At 32.4% G+C, this 16,411-nt stretch overlaps 1 protein-coding gene across 3 annotated transcripts in view; it reads left to right on the top strand.

Moving 5' to 3' along the window:
* LOC127715255 (uncharacterized protein DDB_G0284459-like) overlaps positions 1–16,411 on the top strand; it is a 57,034-nt gene that overhangs the window by 28,623 nt on the left and 12,000 nt on the right. For all 3 annotated transcript variants that reach the window (XM_052221278.1, XM_052221277.1, XM_052221279.1), the window contains 5 exons: positions 1,420–1,555; positions 4,127–4,308; positions 5,370–5,466; positions 5,984–6,138; positions 12,391–14,675. In XM_052221278.1, the coding sequence (XP_052077238.1) occupies positions 1,420–1,555; positions 4,127–4,308; positions 5,370–5,466; positions 5,984–6,138; positions 12,391–14,675 (2,855 nt within the window). The remainder of the gene's footprint in view (positions 1–1,419; positions 1,556–4,126; positions 4,309–5,369; positions 5,467–5,983; positions 6,139–12,390; positions 14,676–16,411) is intronic.

Here is a 16,411-nt window from a genome sequence, read left to right as displayed (position 1 = left end):
AGATGACCCTTTTTAAACCCTGACCATAGCACTGTTTTTCCCTTTCTGATAAAATAGCGCCCATCTACTTTCAATTAGTTGTGTTACCTGAGGAGAAAGATGTAAAAATGTAAAAAAGTATATCATAAAACCATGGTTAAAATGATCCTTTAATTAATGTTTGTTGTTTGACATTTATTGCAGTATTAACTTTCCATTTCCTTCCTAGTTGTGTGTCAAAAATGATTACCTGTGTGCTCCTGTATATTCAGACCATCATGGCCTAGTTTCTCCAAGTTTAATATTCAGTCTAATTTAATTGCATTACTTTCTATATATATTATATAATTGATAAAATGTTAAAATTTGTGTATTTACTTTTGTTGACAACCCTTTGCCTTTTGGCAGGAAATCAGGGTAAAACGCCTATTAACCGACAAAGAATGTATTTGATTTTTTATAGACATTAAACAATTTCATCATGACAAACACCAGAGATAGGAGTGTCATTAAAATTTTTATGAAGAATAATTACTATCTGGGAAAAAAAGTGAAACAAGTATCGTGAAGAATCATACACTAAGATGTTTTAAGTGAATATAAAAAAAAAAAACCTCCGGACCCTACTTTTATTTGGCCTTATGGTCATACACCATCATAGAAATCAGTAACTTTTACAAATATAGGTTGGTCCTTTTTAACAACAAGTCAACAATTAATAGGCATTATAAACTATATCTATTTGATATGAACGAAAAATGTACAAGAATTGCAAAGGGCTGTACTTATGATATTTATGTCCAGAAAATATCTGGTTTACACTTTAACAGATATCCTAATATAGTTTTTCAGCTCCTCTAGTTAAGGTCAATCAGTTGTAAAATGAACGATGTCACAGATTTGTGTATACATTTTGAACACGTTGAGCTTTATCTATTGTGTCTTTTGATAGCTGTCTCGTTCATATTTATCCCAAATTATGAAACTTAAAAATTTATGTAACTGTTTTATTTGCTAACTGTAAAATGTTATATTTTCTGAGATTTCAGATTTCCTTATAAATCAAGGGGATATAAGTGACATTGTCTAAATCGCTTTTTTTTTTTTTTTATAAAGGGGAAATTTTTAATTTTCATAAATATTTACATGTTTAGCTAGATCAAAATTTCTGTTTTAATGATTTCAAACAATTATTGGGGAACCAGCTTCATTTTTGGCATCACCATCATTCAAAGTGGAGTTCTTTTTTAAGTTCAACATGATGAAATTTTTATATAAATCTATGACATCACTAATTTGCTGTACTATAACCTTTGAACTATCATATTCTTAGATTCATCATCTATTTGTATTATTTAAGATTGTATATGTTTTCTGCAGTGATTTTAATGTGTCTTTTAAAATATCACAGAAAGGCTTATATTTTTTTTTATATTTTAGTCTCTAGGGAAGGAAGTATCTATACCAAAGGTACCTACACCTACATCCTCACCATATCAAAGTCCGCCAGCTAGTAAACCTACCTCACCAAGTCATATTCCTCATAGTTATGGCAAGGTCATCACAGAAAATGTAGGTAAGTCAACTAGAAAACTTACATCACCAAGTCAACTAGTAAACTTACCTCACCAAGTCATATGCCTCATAGTTATGGTTAGGTCATCACAGAAAATGTAGGTAAGTCAACTATTAAACTTACCTCACCAAGTCATATTCCTCATAGTTAGGGCAAGACCATCACAGAAAATGTAGGTAAGTAGCTAGTGAACCTACCTCACCAATTCATATTCCTCATAGTTATAGCAAGGTCATCACAGAAAATGTAGGTAAGTAGCTAGTGAACTTACCTCACCAAGTCATATTTCTGCTAGTTATGGCAAGGTCATCACAGAAAATGTAGGTAAGTCAACTAGTAAACTTACATCACCAATTCATATTCCTCATAGTTATGGCAAGGTCATCACAGATAATGTAAGTAAGTCAACAAGTAAACTTACCTCTCCAAGTCATATTCCTCATAGTTATGGCAAGGTCATCACAGAAAATGTAAGTCAGTCAACAAGTAAACTTACCTCTCCAAGTCATATTCCTCATAGTTATGGCAAGGTCATCACAGAAAATGTAAGTAAGTCATCTAGTAAACTCTCCTCACCAAGTCATATTCCTCATAGTTATGGCAAGATCATCATAGAAAATATAGGTAAGTCAACTAGTAAACCTTCCTCACAAAGTCATATTCCTCATAGTTATGGCAAGGTCATCACAGAAAAAGTTTGTTAGTCAATCACCTATCTGATGAAGTCATTTTCCTCCTAGCAAAGGTTGAGTCATTACAAAAAAAGTTGGTAAGTCAGCCAGTAAACTTACTTCTCCAAGTCATATTTTTCTTTATCATAGAAAAGTTATCACAGAAAATGTTGGTAAGTCAAACAGATATCATACTTCATCAACTCAGAATAGTTCTTATGATTGCTAAGTGTCTTTTGGGGTTATTCAACCAAAAATTTACCTCACCAAGTATTATTCCTCCTAGCAAATACAAGGTCATTACACAAAATGTTTGTAAGTCAATCAGTATACCTCCAAAACTAAGTCATAATCCTCTTTAGTATGGTAAAGTCATCACAAAATATATTGGTTAGTTAAACAATAAACCTACCTCATATGTTGAATAAATAAGTGAATCTACCTCACAATGTTATGTTCCAAACAGGATTTGTCAAGGTCATCACTGAAAATGTGAATTACCTGATTAAGAAGATATCTAAAACTGGTGTAAGGCCTGTTTCAAGGCCTTCAAGATGGAACAATAGGTCACACCTAACTGTGACTAAGATCACGAAGGTCATTTATAGCAATTTGTGTCGTGAATTTATACAATATACACCATATCCCTTCTTTTTTATACCCCACGCAACGAGTTGCGGAGGGTATAATGTTTTTGACCCGTCCGTCTGTCCGTCAGTCCGTCAGTCCTGTTTCTTGTCATCGCAACTCCTCTCAAACCACACAACAGAATTTCACGAAACCTTTTTAGATAATAAGGACATACTATGTTGTTGTGCATATTGACAGGAAATTGCGATTCAATTTTTTTTCTAGGAGTTACGCCCCTTTGAACTTATTTACTTTAATGTACTACTGCAACAGTTTGTCATTGCAACTCCTCTGATACCACACAACAGAATTTCATGAAACCTTTTTAGATAATAAGGACATACTATGTAGATGTGCATATCGACAGGAAATTACGGTTATATTTTTTTTCTAGGAGTTACGCCCCTTTGAACTTAATTGCTTCAATGTACTATGCAACAGTTTGTCATCGCAACTCCTCTGATACCACACAAAAGAATTTCATGAAACCTTTTTAGATAATAAGGACATACTATGTAGATGTGCATATCGACTGGAAATTACGGTTCAATTTTTTTCTAGGAGTTACGCCCCTTTGAACTTATTTACTTTAATGTATTACTGCAACAGTTTGTCATCGCAACTCCTCTGATACCACACAACAGAATTTCATGAAACCTTTTTAGATAATAAGGACATACTATGTAGATGTGCATATCGACAGGAAATTACGGTTCAATTTTTTTTCTAGGAGTTACACCCCTTTGAACTTATTTGCTTCAATGTACTACTGCAACAGTTTGTCATCACAACTCCTCTGAAACCACACAATAGAATTTCATGAAACTTTGTAGATAATGAGGTCATACTATGTAGATGTGCATATCGACAGGAAATTATGATTCAATATTTTTTCTAGGAGTTACGCCCCTTTGAACTTATTTGCTTCAATGTCTTCTGCAACAGTTTTTCATCGCAACTCCTCTGAAACCACACAACATAATTTCATGAAACTTTGTAGATAATAAGGACATACTATTTAGATGTGCATATTGACAGGAAATTATGATTCAATTTTTTTTTCTTACACATATTTTATTTCTCCAATGACAATGTGAGGACGTGGGGTATGTGAGGTTCTTTAATTTAATTAGGTTTACAACTGTAAATAAATTTTTAACCTGTTTGTTTCTGTTTCACAACATTAAAGTAGGAAATTTTTAGATATTTTGCAAAAAAAAGCATCTGACTTATAACGTATAAGAATATATAAAAACTATAAATTTTCCAGGAGGAAGACGGTTTTATGCTTTATATAGCCACGAACCAAACTTCTCCAATGAACTACAATTAGATGTGGGAGATGTTGTTATTGGTATTGAGAGAGATATGAATGGTTGGATGAAAGGAAGGAAGAAAACATCTGAAGAAATTGGAATGTTCCCTGCTATATATGTACAAGAAATCTCACAGGTACTGAATAAAGTACAAGTAGTAAAGAATTCACTGAACAAAGACCATATCAGCTGTACCGAAGGCCATGTCAATACTAGTGCAAATTCATTGTCATCTTGTATAAGAGAGGCACAAGATACCAAAGGGATATTCAAACTCATAAGTCGATGACAAACTGACAACTCCATGGCAAAAAAAGAAAAAAATGATCAAAAGTCAAAGCAACATGAACCCCACCAGAAAAACCAGGGGTGATCTCAGGTGCTTCGGAAGATATGTTCATGTTTCTTTATTCATGTATAAACTTTTATTTCAGTACCCTTTTCTCAAATCATTGGCCCATTTATTACCAATATTAGCATAAATAACTTGATAACTTTTGTCAACAAAACTATATTTCACTTCCAACAATATGTTTTTAACTTTGATTGATAGTTTGAAATATTTATACTAAATTTTTAAATATATGAATATCCATATAGAAAGAGTATAACTAAAAAGTACTGACAAACCACATGCATCTGAACTGTTGACAGTTAACCCTAACATCTAAAAGATGAACTTCATCCACAAGGAAAACAGCAAGATCTGATATGTTTAAAGTTAGTCCCAGATTGCTCTGATGTCTGACTGCCTTATAGGGGACTTGCTTGGGCCTTGGGATGTCAGAGCATGGCCCATATAGAAAACATGGAAATTGTTGACTCAGATTTTGAGCAGCAAATTCTGTATGCAAATCATTATTGATCCATTATCTAGCAGATAAACCTGAAATCATTTGTTCCTCCTCAAGCAGATAAACTTTATATCATTAGTTTCCTTGTCAAGCAGATAAATCTTATATCATTTTTTTTCTTTCTTGTTAAGCAGATAAATCTTATATCATTTGTTTCATTATTTATTTTGTTGCACAAATATTTACATTTTCTTCAGCGAGCAACCCATCTGTGGTACGAAGTGAAGCTTTGTTTGCACCATCCCTCACTCAATCTAGGACTGGTTCCAAGTACCAAAATTTGTTGTGATTTTTTTTAATTTCTCCTACTGCTTCAGATTGTAATTTGTTTATCATTGTACAGAATGAAGAGCCATTGGGGTATAAAGACAAACAGAGTGTATATGATCAGCTACCAGTGTGTAACAATGATCTGAGTACAGCTGAATACATTGGAGTGGGTAAGCTGGTTTTCTAAGAGGGAGAATTAGTAGATTCTAATATTTTATATTTTATGTTGCCTTGCAAAAGGTTTAAGGTATTTAGTTTTAGTAGATCATTTGCAGAAAAAGTTTGAAAAAACAACCCTCTGTAAGAGTTACTATGAACAGTTGGTAGGTATTAAGTCAAATAAACAATATGAAAATTAAATATTTTTTTTACAACAAACACATTTTGAAAAGTTAGGCTGAAGTTTTTGACCATTTTATGGTATGGGTATTAGTGAATGGAGAAATTAAAACAATATCTGTTAAAGAATTGAAGAAAAAAAATATACAGCATAAAAATAATTATTCAAATATTGGTATATATAAAGTCAAACCAAACAACTTTAAATGAAATAAATATAACTTTCTGTTTCTGAAAGTTAGGCTAAATTTTTTGGACTATTTTGCTATGTAGATATAAATGACAGGGCAATTTTTTTTAACTATGTGTTAAACAATTTGAAATGCACTGATATTCTCTATTTTACAGAGCATACAGCTGTCTGTCCCTATGCTGCAGAAAATGAGACAGATTTGTCCTTTGACATTGGTGACACCATTATAGTATGTCAGACATTAGACAATGGATGGTGGTATGGTTGCTATGATGACCAGTTTGGCTGGTTTCCTGGCTCATATGTTGAGGTGAGGTTTCATTTAATTCTAATTTTGAAAACATTGGAATTTCATAATTTCATACATTATAGAACTTTAATTTGTAGAATTTTTTATATAGTTCTTTACTGTAGACAATAAATATTTATTGATATTTATTGAACTTTTTCCAACAAATATAAAAAAAAAAAAGAGCATTTTATTTAAATGCTGAAATTAGAAACAAACTGGTGAAATTTTTCTGTCTGATTACAAAGTAATGTGTTAAAACATGTTGAATCTACAGTATGGCAACAATTGTTTATTATTTTAATTGTTTTGTATGAAAATTAACTTACCCTTAATTTACCCTTTTTAGATTATTGTTTTTAAATATGTCTAAAAAGTCAATGCATTTTTGTTATAATAAAGTGTTTAGTAGTATATTTATTTACCTAGAAACTGAAATATTTAACACTTTTTTTGCTGATATTTCCTTGTTATATCCTTGCTTCCTAAAGTTAATTTTCTTTTTTTTCATTTATCCAGCACTAACATGTGAAGTTCAATAAAAATAGGGTCTGATTTTGTGAATTTTTGTCTAGTTTGAGAGTTTCTTTTTATCCAAGATTATCAAATTTCCAGTATATGGGAACAATTTACTGAAATACAAAAGCAGAAATCTATCCCATTTATTACACCGAAATGATTGAATATATGAAAGTACAAAGCAAGTTTACTGTACTGAAAGAAAAAGCAGTAAAGTACCTTTGAAAAATATTTTTGTGGAACACCAAAAACAGTTTGAAGAAGCATGATTTTGGGATAATTTTCAAATCAATGCCTCTGTTTTATTGGTTTATTATCCCTTAATTTTGAGGAAGATAAAGATTTATGTGGCCAAAAAGTAATTTTACATGAATATCTATACATACATTCAACTTTACTCTAATTTAAGAAATGAGTGTAAAAATGTTTTAAATCAAATTTTGTTACCTTAAGAAGATATAATTCCTTATATTTACAGGCTATTAGACAAGACCAGGTGATTTTGTGTTCTCACAGTGTTTTTAGTTTTCTACCTCTGTTGTAGAGGTTAATGTTAACAGTTGTGTCCCTTTGATAGGGGATGATCTTTTTGTTTAGTTCACTGCATGCTTTTTGTTGTGTATGTAATACATGATGCATATTGTAACATAAGATCAAATACCATACGACAATGTTTATTTCAGACTCAAAAGGTTCATATTAAGTATATATGATACAAAATATTCTGTAGAAACAGGATACTATGTTAAAACATTTTCAGTATTACTTAATTATAGTTAAAAATTTAAATATAGCTCATTGTACCATACTCTTAACAATGTTGAAGAATACAATAAATCACTTCTGAGAAATGTATTGACTAATTGATTTTCTGATACTTTCAAGCGATTTAACAAACTAAACTTTGACTTTTGCATAACTTCCTTGAAGGAAGGACATAACTTCATTTACAACAAACTTATTACTTGCACTTCATCTATTATAATGTTTTCAGTCAATCCTGAAGCTTTTAAAGCAAATTTTTTTTATTAACATCACTTAAAGAAGAACTGTTTGAGCTGAACTGGAAGAGTTTTTGATATTTTAAAAATAATTTTATTAGCCTGGAGATAATGTGATGTGATTGTTTGCCATTTCATGATACATTGAAATGAGAAATCAGGACTTTCTAGATAGACAAGTGCAACAGATCACCCAAACCACAAAACTCCTCCTAGAAAATAAATAGACTTACAAGCAATAGCCATGGACACTAGCAAACTTAGGACAAAAACCAGTTGTTCAATAGATGTTGATAGGTTCTCAAAAGTGGATGATTTGAAAAATCTTCAGGGAATTTTTATTGTAATTAGAAAACACTGAATCAAAAGTCCCTATTCAGATCTAAATTATGATTCCCATTCAACGAACCTTTAAGTCTGAATGAAAATAATTCAGTTCTTAAAAGTTAAACTTATGTTCTTGAATCTTGATTATTGAAAAAAAGAGTTTGATAGTTATGTCAGTGCCAAATTGTCTGAGAAATAAGTTTCAGATTTAAAACTAAAACATTATTGCATTCATATTGTATCTTCTGACTTGGATGATAAAGTTCTTTGGGAAAAATTTAACCATTTAGTTTTGATAGTTAGTTACAAATGACTGAAACATCTAATTTCCAAATTAAATGGGTGGGTGTGGTTGTTATAATTGTCAGATTATGAAATTACCATGAAGATTTTAATAGAATACAAAGAACAGCAGTGTTAGTAAATAAGAATATTAAACCATTAATTTCATTAAAACATTTAATGGTTAACCAGAAATTATAATTTGCTTTAAAGCAACAAGACTAAATTAATGTGATTTCAGAATTTTATCCATGAGTTTATTATTGTGAAACTTTTATGAGCATCAAGAGTACAAGACAACAGTAGCATTTGTGTGGAGTTAATACCAAAAATGGATATTTTTGAAATCTCAAGAAGAGATTTTATATGAATTTATAGGGTTAAATATACTTACCATGATATTTACTATTATAAATATAGAATATTCCGCATTTTAGTATGTTCTCAATCACAAAAAACATCGAGGAGACCGAGATTTAAAACATCCGGTGAGGTATGAAATCTACTCACCTCAAATCAAGGTAAGTTCAGTGTTATATGGCATTTAATTGGACAACCAAAATACACCAAAAAACAGAAATTTATACCGGGGTGGTGGCGGATTCTGGTAATATACCGTACCACCATTCTTAAAGTTTGAGCTCTGAGATATGCTGCAACTACTGATATGATTTTTGTAAAAATTCTTGGAGCACATGTTGGCCCAAAGCACATTGTTTTCCATTGATAACATTGGTTTTGAACTACTGTCTGTGTGACTAAAATATTGGAACATGGAGATACGCATCTGACAGATCGAGAGATTTGGCTCCATCGTTCAGTTTAACCAAGTTTATTACCTTTTGCAGAGTGTCCATTTTGAAATGAATTTTCTTAAGATAACGATTTAGGGGTTTCAAATTTGTCACCATTCTTAACTTCCCCTTTTTCTTGGGGACTAGAAATAATGTTCTGTAAAAACCGTTTAGACAAAGGGGATACTGAACTTTTTCTATTACATTTTTTCTAGCAAAGTATCTATTTCTTGCATAAAAATACCCAAATTGTCTGTTTGTACAATTGTCTTTTTTATCCCCGTCCAAAGAGGCTTTTGTATAGATTCCAGTTTGTAACCTTCTCTTACAATTGAGAGAACCCACTGATCTGATGTTATTTTCTCCCAATTTTGAAATAAATCTTTAATCGACCCCCCTACTGGTATATATAGACACATCATTAAACTTACTTCTGAGTCAGCAATCCTTTCTCTTGGGGATCTGAAAAGAACCCCAGGATGACTGTGTAGTACTCTTGCCAGACTTTAAGCCGGTCTTGTTTGCATACTGTCCAACCTGTCGTGAGACTGGTTCTGTCTTATCTTTTGAAAATGCTGTGCTGGTTTCCTATAGTTGGAAACAGTACTAGCAGCATTTACATTTGCTCTTTCATAAACATTCTTATGTTCATTTGACCAGTTGGAATACCTGACAACCTTAGTGTTACCTTTTTCACGAGAATCCTTCTCAAACTTCCTTTTCTTTGTGAACTCTGGCAAAAGATCAGAAAGCTGGTCTTTCTGTTCTTTACGCCTTTCCAAAGACCTTTCAAGTCCTTTACCAAATAACCCATCATGTGTGAGTGGAAGATATTGGCACTTACTGCGCATATCTTTTAAATCATTCAAGCCAGAATCTTGAGCTGCTGCTTTACGGCGTATCAAATGACAGAAAGCACCTTTGCAACCCGATTGATCAAGAGTCTTTGTCGACATAGCAAAAACATCCTTTATTGTCTGACAAACACTGTCTTTGTAATAATCCTCACCTTCTAGAGTTTGCAATAAGGAACCTAGAGCCTGCTGAATATATAAAACAGAATAACATTCATTCTGGCACTTAAGGATGTTCGCTCCTCCTGTTTTTGAATTTTTGCCAGATATTCGGAATCCTCTGGTTTTGTCCATGTAGAGCCATTAAAAATTTTGCCCACTAACCCCTACTTTTCTTTCCATAATTTGATTACATATAGGTCAAAATGTCATCTTTGAAAATCTTATAAAATCCTTGTTATTTTTTCATCAATTTTGAAAGAAAAAAGGTGCTAATGTTAAATGTATGAAAAATCTAGAGAGAAGTATTTCCCGCCAAATTTTCAATGGCTTATATCTCGAAAACAAGCACACGGACCCTTCACTTCTTTCTGCTTTTTTAGTTCCTTTATTTATATACTATCAATTTATAACAGTCTTTTAAAAAGCTTGTTATTTTAAGATAGAGTAGCGAACATCCTTAAGTGACCTTTGAGTGCTAATTTCTCAGCCTGTTTGAGAGGTTGTGTAAAAAGTTTTCTCGACTGCACTATCATGAATTGGAAAACAATTTTTATAGTCCTCTATATTTAAGCAGAAATTCTGTCTGGGTTATTTGAACTCCCAAGAATTTTCTAAAATGTCAACCTACGCTTTGTCTAAAACCAAACTAATATTGCATCTCTTTTTAGCAATATCCTCCTTAAATATTTTGGTTAGAAAGTTTACATTATTGGTCGTCTGCCCTTGATCAGACTTATCATGCTCATTAGAAAGAGAAATACCACCATGTACATTTGAATTTTGTACAGTGACATGTTTTATAAACCGTTCACATTTACGATTATTGACATATCAAATTCTTCAGTGTTCTTTTTAACTGGACTACCTCCAGACACACTTTCTTCATCTGACCTTATATCCAGATCATTTCTTTCACATTGCTGAACGTGTAAAGATATTTCTGACCTTTGTGTCAATATCTACGTTCCTAGAAACCCTTGGTGACCCCAAATCTTGGTCCAAGTCTGGTTCTAATGATATGACTGGCCTACGCTCCCATGATGGGAGGTTACCCAATACATTGCATTCAGATCTGGTCAAAAATTCCCTATTCTGATTGCTAGAGGCAAACAACTCAAAAAAAATTTCAAATTTATGATTAAAGTTCTCAAGAGTATGGAGTTTTTTTTATCATATTCAGCCTGCATGTTAGCTGATTTTGAAGCCCTAGTAGCCTTTTTACCTTCTGACTTCTTCTCTGGTTCCATATTTGTCCTAGCACTGACCTTGCTGGGCTGTGACAAGGAACGTTTTTCTTTCAACGGTACCGACTCTTCGTATATATGTATCGAGTCATTCTGCTTTTCCGTCTCATCCATGTTAATGAATAACGATAGATACAACAATCTTATAAATAACTAACTAAATAATTTTAGATTTTGATGAGAACACCCGTTCAATTGAACACAAAAAACAAAACTAAACATATTTGATTCAAGGTGAGTAAATTTTATACATCACCGGTCTCCTTGATGTATTTTGCGATTGAGAACATACTAAAACGCGGAATATTCTATATTTATAATAGTAAATATCATGGTAATTATATTTAACCCTATAATTTAAATTCATATAAAATTATAATGCATTGTTTTGCATAAATAAATAGTCTTATTTATTTCTGAATAAGCAATAAATGATAGCTGTTTAAGTAAAGTACATACAATCTATAAGAATGTTCATGTAAAACCTAGTGTACAATTTTTTTTCTGACAATAGGCATCTATGTCATGTGTCTGGTGGATAGTTGTTTTATTTGCAATATAAATACCTAATCTCCAATTTTATATTGTAGATCTTGGTTCAATCTAATCTAATTATTGAATAAATAGTAAATGACATGCATTTAAAAGCATTTTAAGTAGAATTCAACAAGTTTGGAGCATGAATTGAGATTGATTAGGCACAATTTTGTAGTGAGATTAGCATTGATGTTAGGGAACTTTTTATATTGTGTCTGTTTGTATTGCTCCATAGCAAATGTAATTTTTTTTTTAATGTGAAACAACATGTCTGAAAAAAAACCCACAGAGGTACATAGAACTGGCATAGTGTTTTGAGAATATATTTACTGGATTTCAAGACTGAAGTTTCCAAGGAAAGATAAAAATATTATCAGGGACTATTGCATTGAACCCGAGCGGGTAACATGGATATGAACAGGAGCACTGCAGTATCCATAACATAATTAAGTACTATATAGTACACTTTTTCTTTTCTTTTATTTTGTATCACATTAATCCTATTGTTTGATTTGATAAAATCAGTATCAGTACATTTCATTTATGTTTTCAGATGGCTGCAGATGAGATAGATGGACCAGTTTCAAGGGATGTAACTCAAGAAGAGGAGATAACCCATGATGATATACCAGACAAAATTGTGATTCATGACACACCTTTAGAAACTACAATTGACAAGGATATAGCAGCTTTATCACCCATTAAACCGCTTGGTGGTCATAGATCTGAGGATGAAATCTCTCAAAAATCTACAGAGTCTCTGGACCAAAAGGCAAAAGTCTCAAATGGTTTATCAAAAGACTCTCCTAACAAAAGGAGTAAACTGCCAAAGTCTGTGAGGCCATCAAGGCCTGCTCCACCTCCCCCTATTCAACATCATTCAACACCTGAATCAAAAACAAACTTAATGGATAAATTTAATAAAACTAAGATAAATAATAGTGTAAACAAAAACAATAGTCAGATTGGAAAACCAGAAGTGCCAAAAAGATATATAAAGCCAAAATTACGTAAAGTGCCTAAAATAAAAACAAAAGCTGGTAATGAATCTGAATTGTGTAGAAGAAAGGTTAGGTCACCACCTCCTCCTCGGCCTGACCCTCCAAAATTATTGAAAGAAAAGTATATGATTCGTCAGGAAAAAGCCAACAGTGTTTATCCAGATTTAAGAGATGTTAATTCTACTCCAAATGTATCCCTGACAGATGTTGATACTAGTAATACAAAATATGCAAATGAAACAAGAAACGAATCACAAAATATAAACAATGAAAGTGCAATTTTACCAGATGATACTCAAAATGTGACTAGTTTCTTAGAGAATACTGCAACAACTGACACAAGTATAGGTAAAATGTCAGGATTAACAAGTTTGTCTAGTAGTGTACAAGGGGACAGAACTCATGATCAGTCTGAACTGACAAGTGTGTCTGCGATCAATATGTCTGATATGAATGATTCTAGACAGTTAGTTAACCGACAGAATTCTATGGACAATAGTCAGTCAGACGAAAGAAGTGCTACAATAGGAAATCAAAATGTAATTTGTGAGCCTTCTGTGGAACATAGTGCTGCCAATAAAGTAATAAATGGTGATATATTAGATCATCAGAATGCTGGTAATCAAAAACCTGCTCAAAAATCTGACAGTCGATTACCTTGTAAACTGCCTCAACCAAAATCACATAGTATGAGGGATGACTCTCCAAAACCAACTTTAATTCCAAAATCACAAAGTTTGAGAAGTGATGGACCAAAGCCTCCTCCAGTGGCTCCAAAACCAAATAAAAATCACCTTAACTCTCAATATGATGGGGAACCAGGCTATAGTGAGGTTGGGACCAGTTTGGTAGGTGAAGATGTAGCAGATGGCCCAGATAAAATCAACTTTTACCAAAGGCCACTGAGCCCAATTTATAGTAAAATAGACAAAAAGTACATTGTGCCAAATCAAAAGAACTCTGTGAATTCAAAAGATAGGAGTTTTGATGATCCTGAGTTGAATAATGAACAAAAACTTACAAATGAGATTATTGATAATAAAGAAACTGGAATTGATAATCATATACAGGAAAATGGTTTGAAAAATGCTCATATAATTGACGATAGTGATCAAAAGATGGCTGTTATTTCTGGATCATTGAGTTGTGATGCTACAGAAAAAAATTCTATATCGGGTCCACAAAATGTTTCAGAAAACAGACAATCACAAGACAATGGTCCCAAAACTTCTTCAATTCCTGGACCGGCACATTCATATCAGAGAAATATTCCAAAAAGATTGACTAGTCCTGCTGTTAAAAACAAACAATTACATGGAAATACTTCTATTCCTAAGCCAAACTTTAGTCCAACCTCAAAAACTCATATTGAAAATGTTGAGGAAAATGAAAACGAAAATAAATCAAAACCTGAAAGACCATCAAGACCACCAAATGTTGTGAGGCATAGTAGTATGACTAGTCCCTCTCCAAGCAGACTGCCAAAAGTCGAAAAATCAAAAAGCTTGTTATCAGATTCACCAAATATGAGTAGAAAATTTCAGAGACAAAAAACTGCCAAAGATAGCAGTAAAATTCCAAGTGCTATACCTAAAAGTCCCAAACAGAAAGCCCCAAATCCCATGGGCTCATCACGAACTGCTTCCAGTCCTTCAAGACTTCCACGGAAAGCTATGAATGGAATAGTTAGTCCCAAGCCAAAGAGACCACCTCCTCCAAAGACTCCTCCAGCTTCACCAGTGACTGACAGCCCAACAGCTATTACCTTCAGTCCAGATTACAGCAGTAATCACATACAAGAAGATGGTCACCTACAGATCAATGACACAGACAACAGGTTGGTTGAAATTAATGATTGTTAATGATTGCCATACACTAGGAACTAAAATCATGACTGTCCAGCACACAGGCAATGATATTTTATTTAAAACTAGCTCTAAGTGGCAGCCAGTCTTTTGCACCCAATTTCTTAGAATTTAAGTGACTTCCATTCATATATTTTTAAACACAAGGTCAATCAATGCATATTGAACAATGCTTTAGAGTCCATGTTGACATAGAGTATCCCTATCACATTTGATACCACTCAACAAGTTATAAATAAAAGTTTAGGTTAAAGGTTTTCAATGAATTGTTTCAATATTTGCTGTTAACCTCAACTTATCTTGGGTAGTACAGTACATTACTTCTAGTGGAATAGCTTTGTCAGATTCTTGTGAATGAAGCATGGACATAGGATCTGTATTTTAATCAGATTGGAATGTAAATTGGTCTCAATATGAAAATGAGGAGATGAGGTACACATTGTATCTGAGACGACTTGTCCTGTCATTTTGTATAACTTGTTTCTGCTTTATAAAATGAAATACTTTATGATGACACTCAGATTTGAATAAATCAGATGATTTGAGGTAACTTTCAATAAGACAGTTACCCAACACAAAAAACATTCCTGTTTTTTGTCGAGCCTTCGACTTTTGTTGAAAAGCGAGACATAGCGATCCTACATTCCGTCGGCGTCGGTGGCTTCCACAAATATTCACTCTGTGTTAAAGTTTTTGAAATTTTAATAACTTTCTTAAACTATCCTGGATTTCTACCAAACTTGGACAGAAGCTTGTTTATGATCATAAGATAGTATCCAGAAGTAAATTTTGTAAAAAAAAAATCCTTTTTTTTCCACATTTTACTTATAAATGGACTTAATTTTTCTGCCAGGAAACATTACATTCACTCTGTGGTTAAAGTTTTTAAAATTTTAATAACTTTCTCAAACTATCCTGGATTTCTACCAAACTTGGACAGAAGCTTGTTTATGATCATAAGATAGTATCCAGAAGTAAATTTAAAAAAAAAAAATACTTGTTTTTCCGTATTTTACTTATAAATGGACTTAGTTTTTCTGCCAGGAAACATTACATTCACTCTGTGGTTAAAGTTTTTAAAATTTTAATAACTTTTTTAAACTATTCTGGATTTGTACCAAACATGGACAGAAGTTTGTTTATGATCAAAAGCTAGTATCTAGAAGGAAATTTTTATTAAAATTTTGTACTTGTTTATCCATATTTTACTTATAAATGGACTTAGTTTTTCTTCCAGTTAACATTACATACAGTCTGCAGTTAAATTTTTTAAAATTTTTATTAGATTCATAAACTATCCTGGATTTTTACCAAACTTGGACAGACAATTACAAATTTTTTAACTACTGTATTATTTATCTTTCAATTTTAACCTGTTTTTATCCTTAACAAATATAATCTTTCTGGACATTTGAACCCCTTAAAGCTTTACAAAAACATACTTTAATATGATAAGAGGGAGACAACTCTTGTCAGTTATTTTGACTTATTTTATAGAAAACTTCCTGATTCTACTTGTCCACATTCTTTTTCTGTGTCACATATCCAATGGGGATTTTAGGTATGAATCTGTATATAAACTATAATTATCAGACTGACTTTTTTATTTTGTCCTTGTTAATCCACTTAACTTAGGGTTGAGCACTCACACTTATGTTAACTCCGCCACATTCTTTATGCGCATGTCCCAAGTCAGCGTCTCTTTTCA

The sequence above is a fragment of the Mytilus californianus genome, unplaced genomic scaffold, assembly GCF_021869535.1.
Source record: "Mytilus californianus isolate M0D057914Y unplaced genomic scaffold, xbMytCali1.0.p SCAF_9, whole genome shotgun sequence".
Taxonomy (NCBI): domain Eukaryota; kingdom Metazoa; phylum Mollusca; class Bivalvia; order Mytilida; family Mytilidae; genus Mytilus; species Mytilus californianus.
Note: the sequence above shows the minus strand (reverse complement) of the source record. Positions and strands in the feature narration are given on the sequence as shown.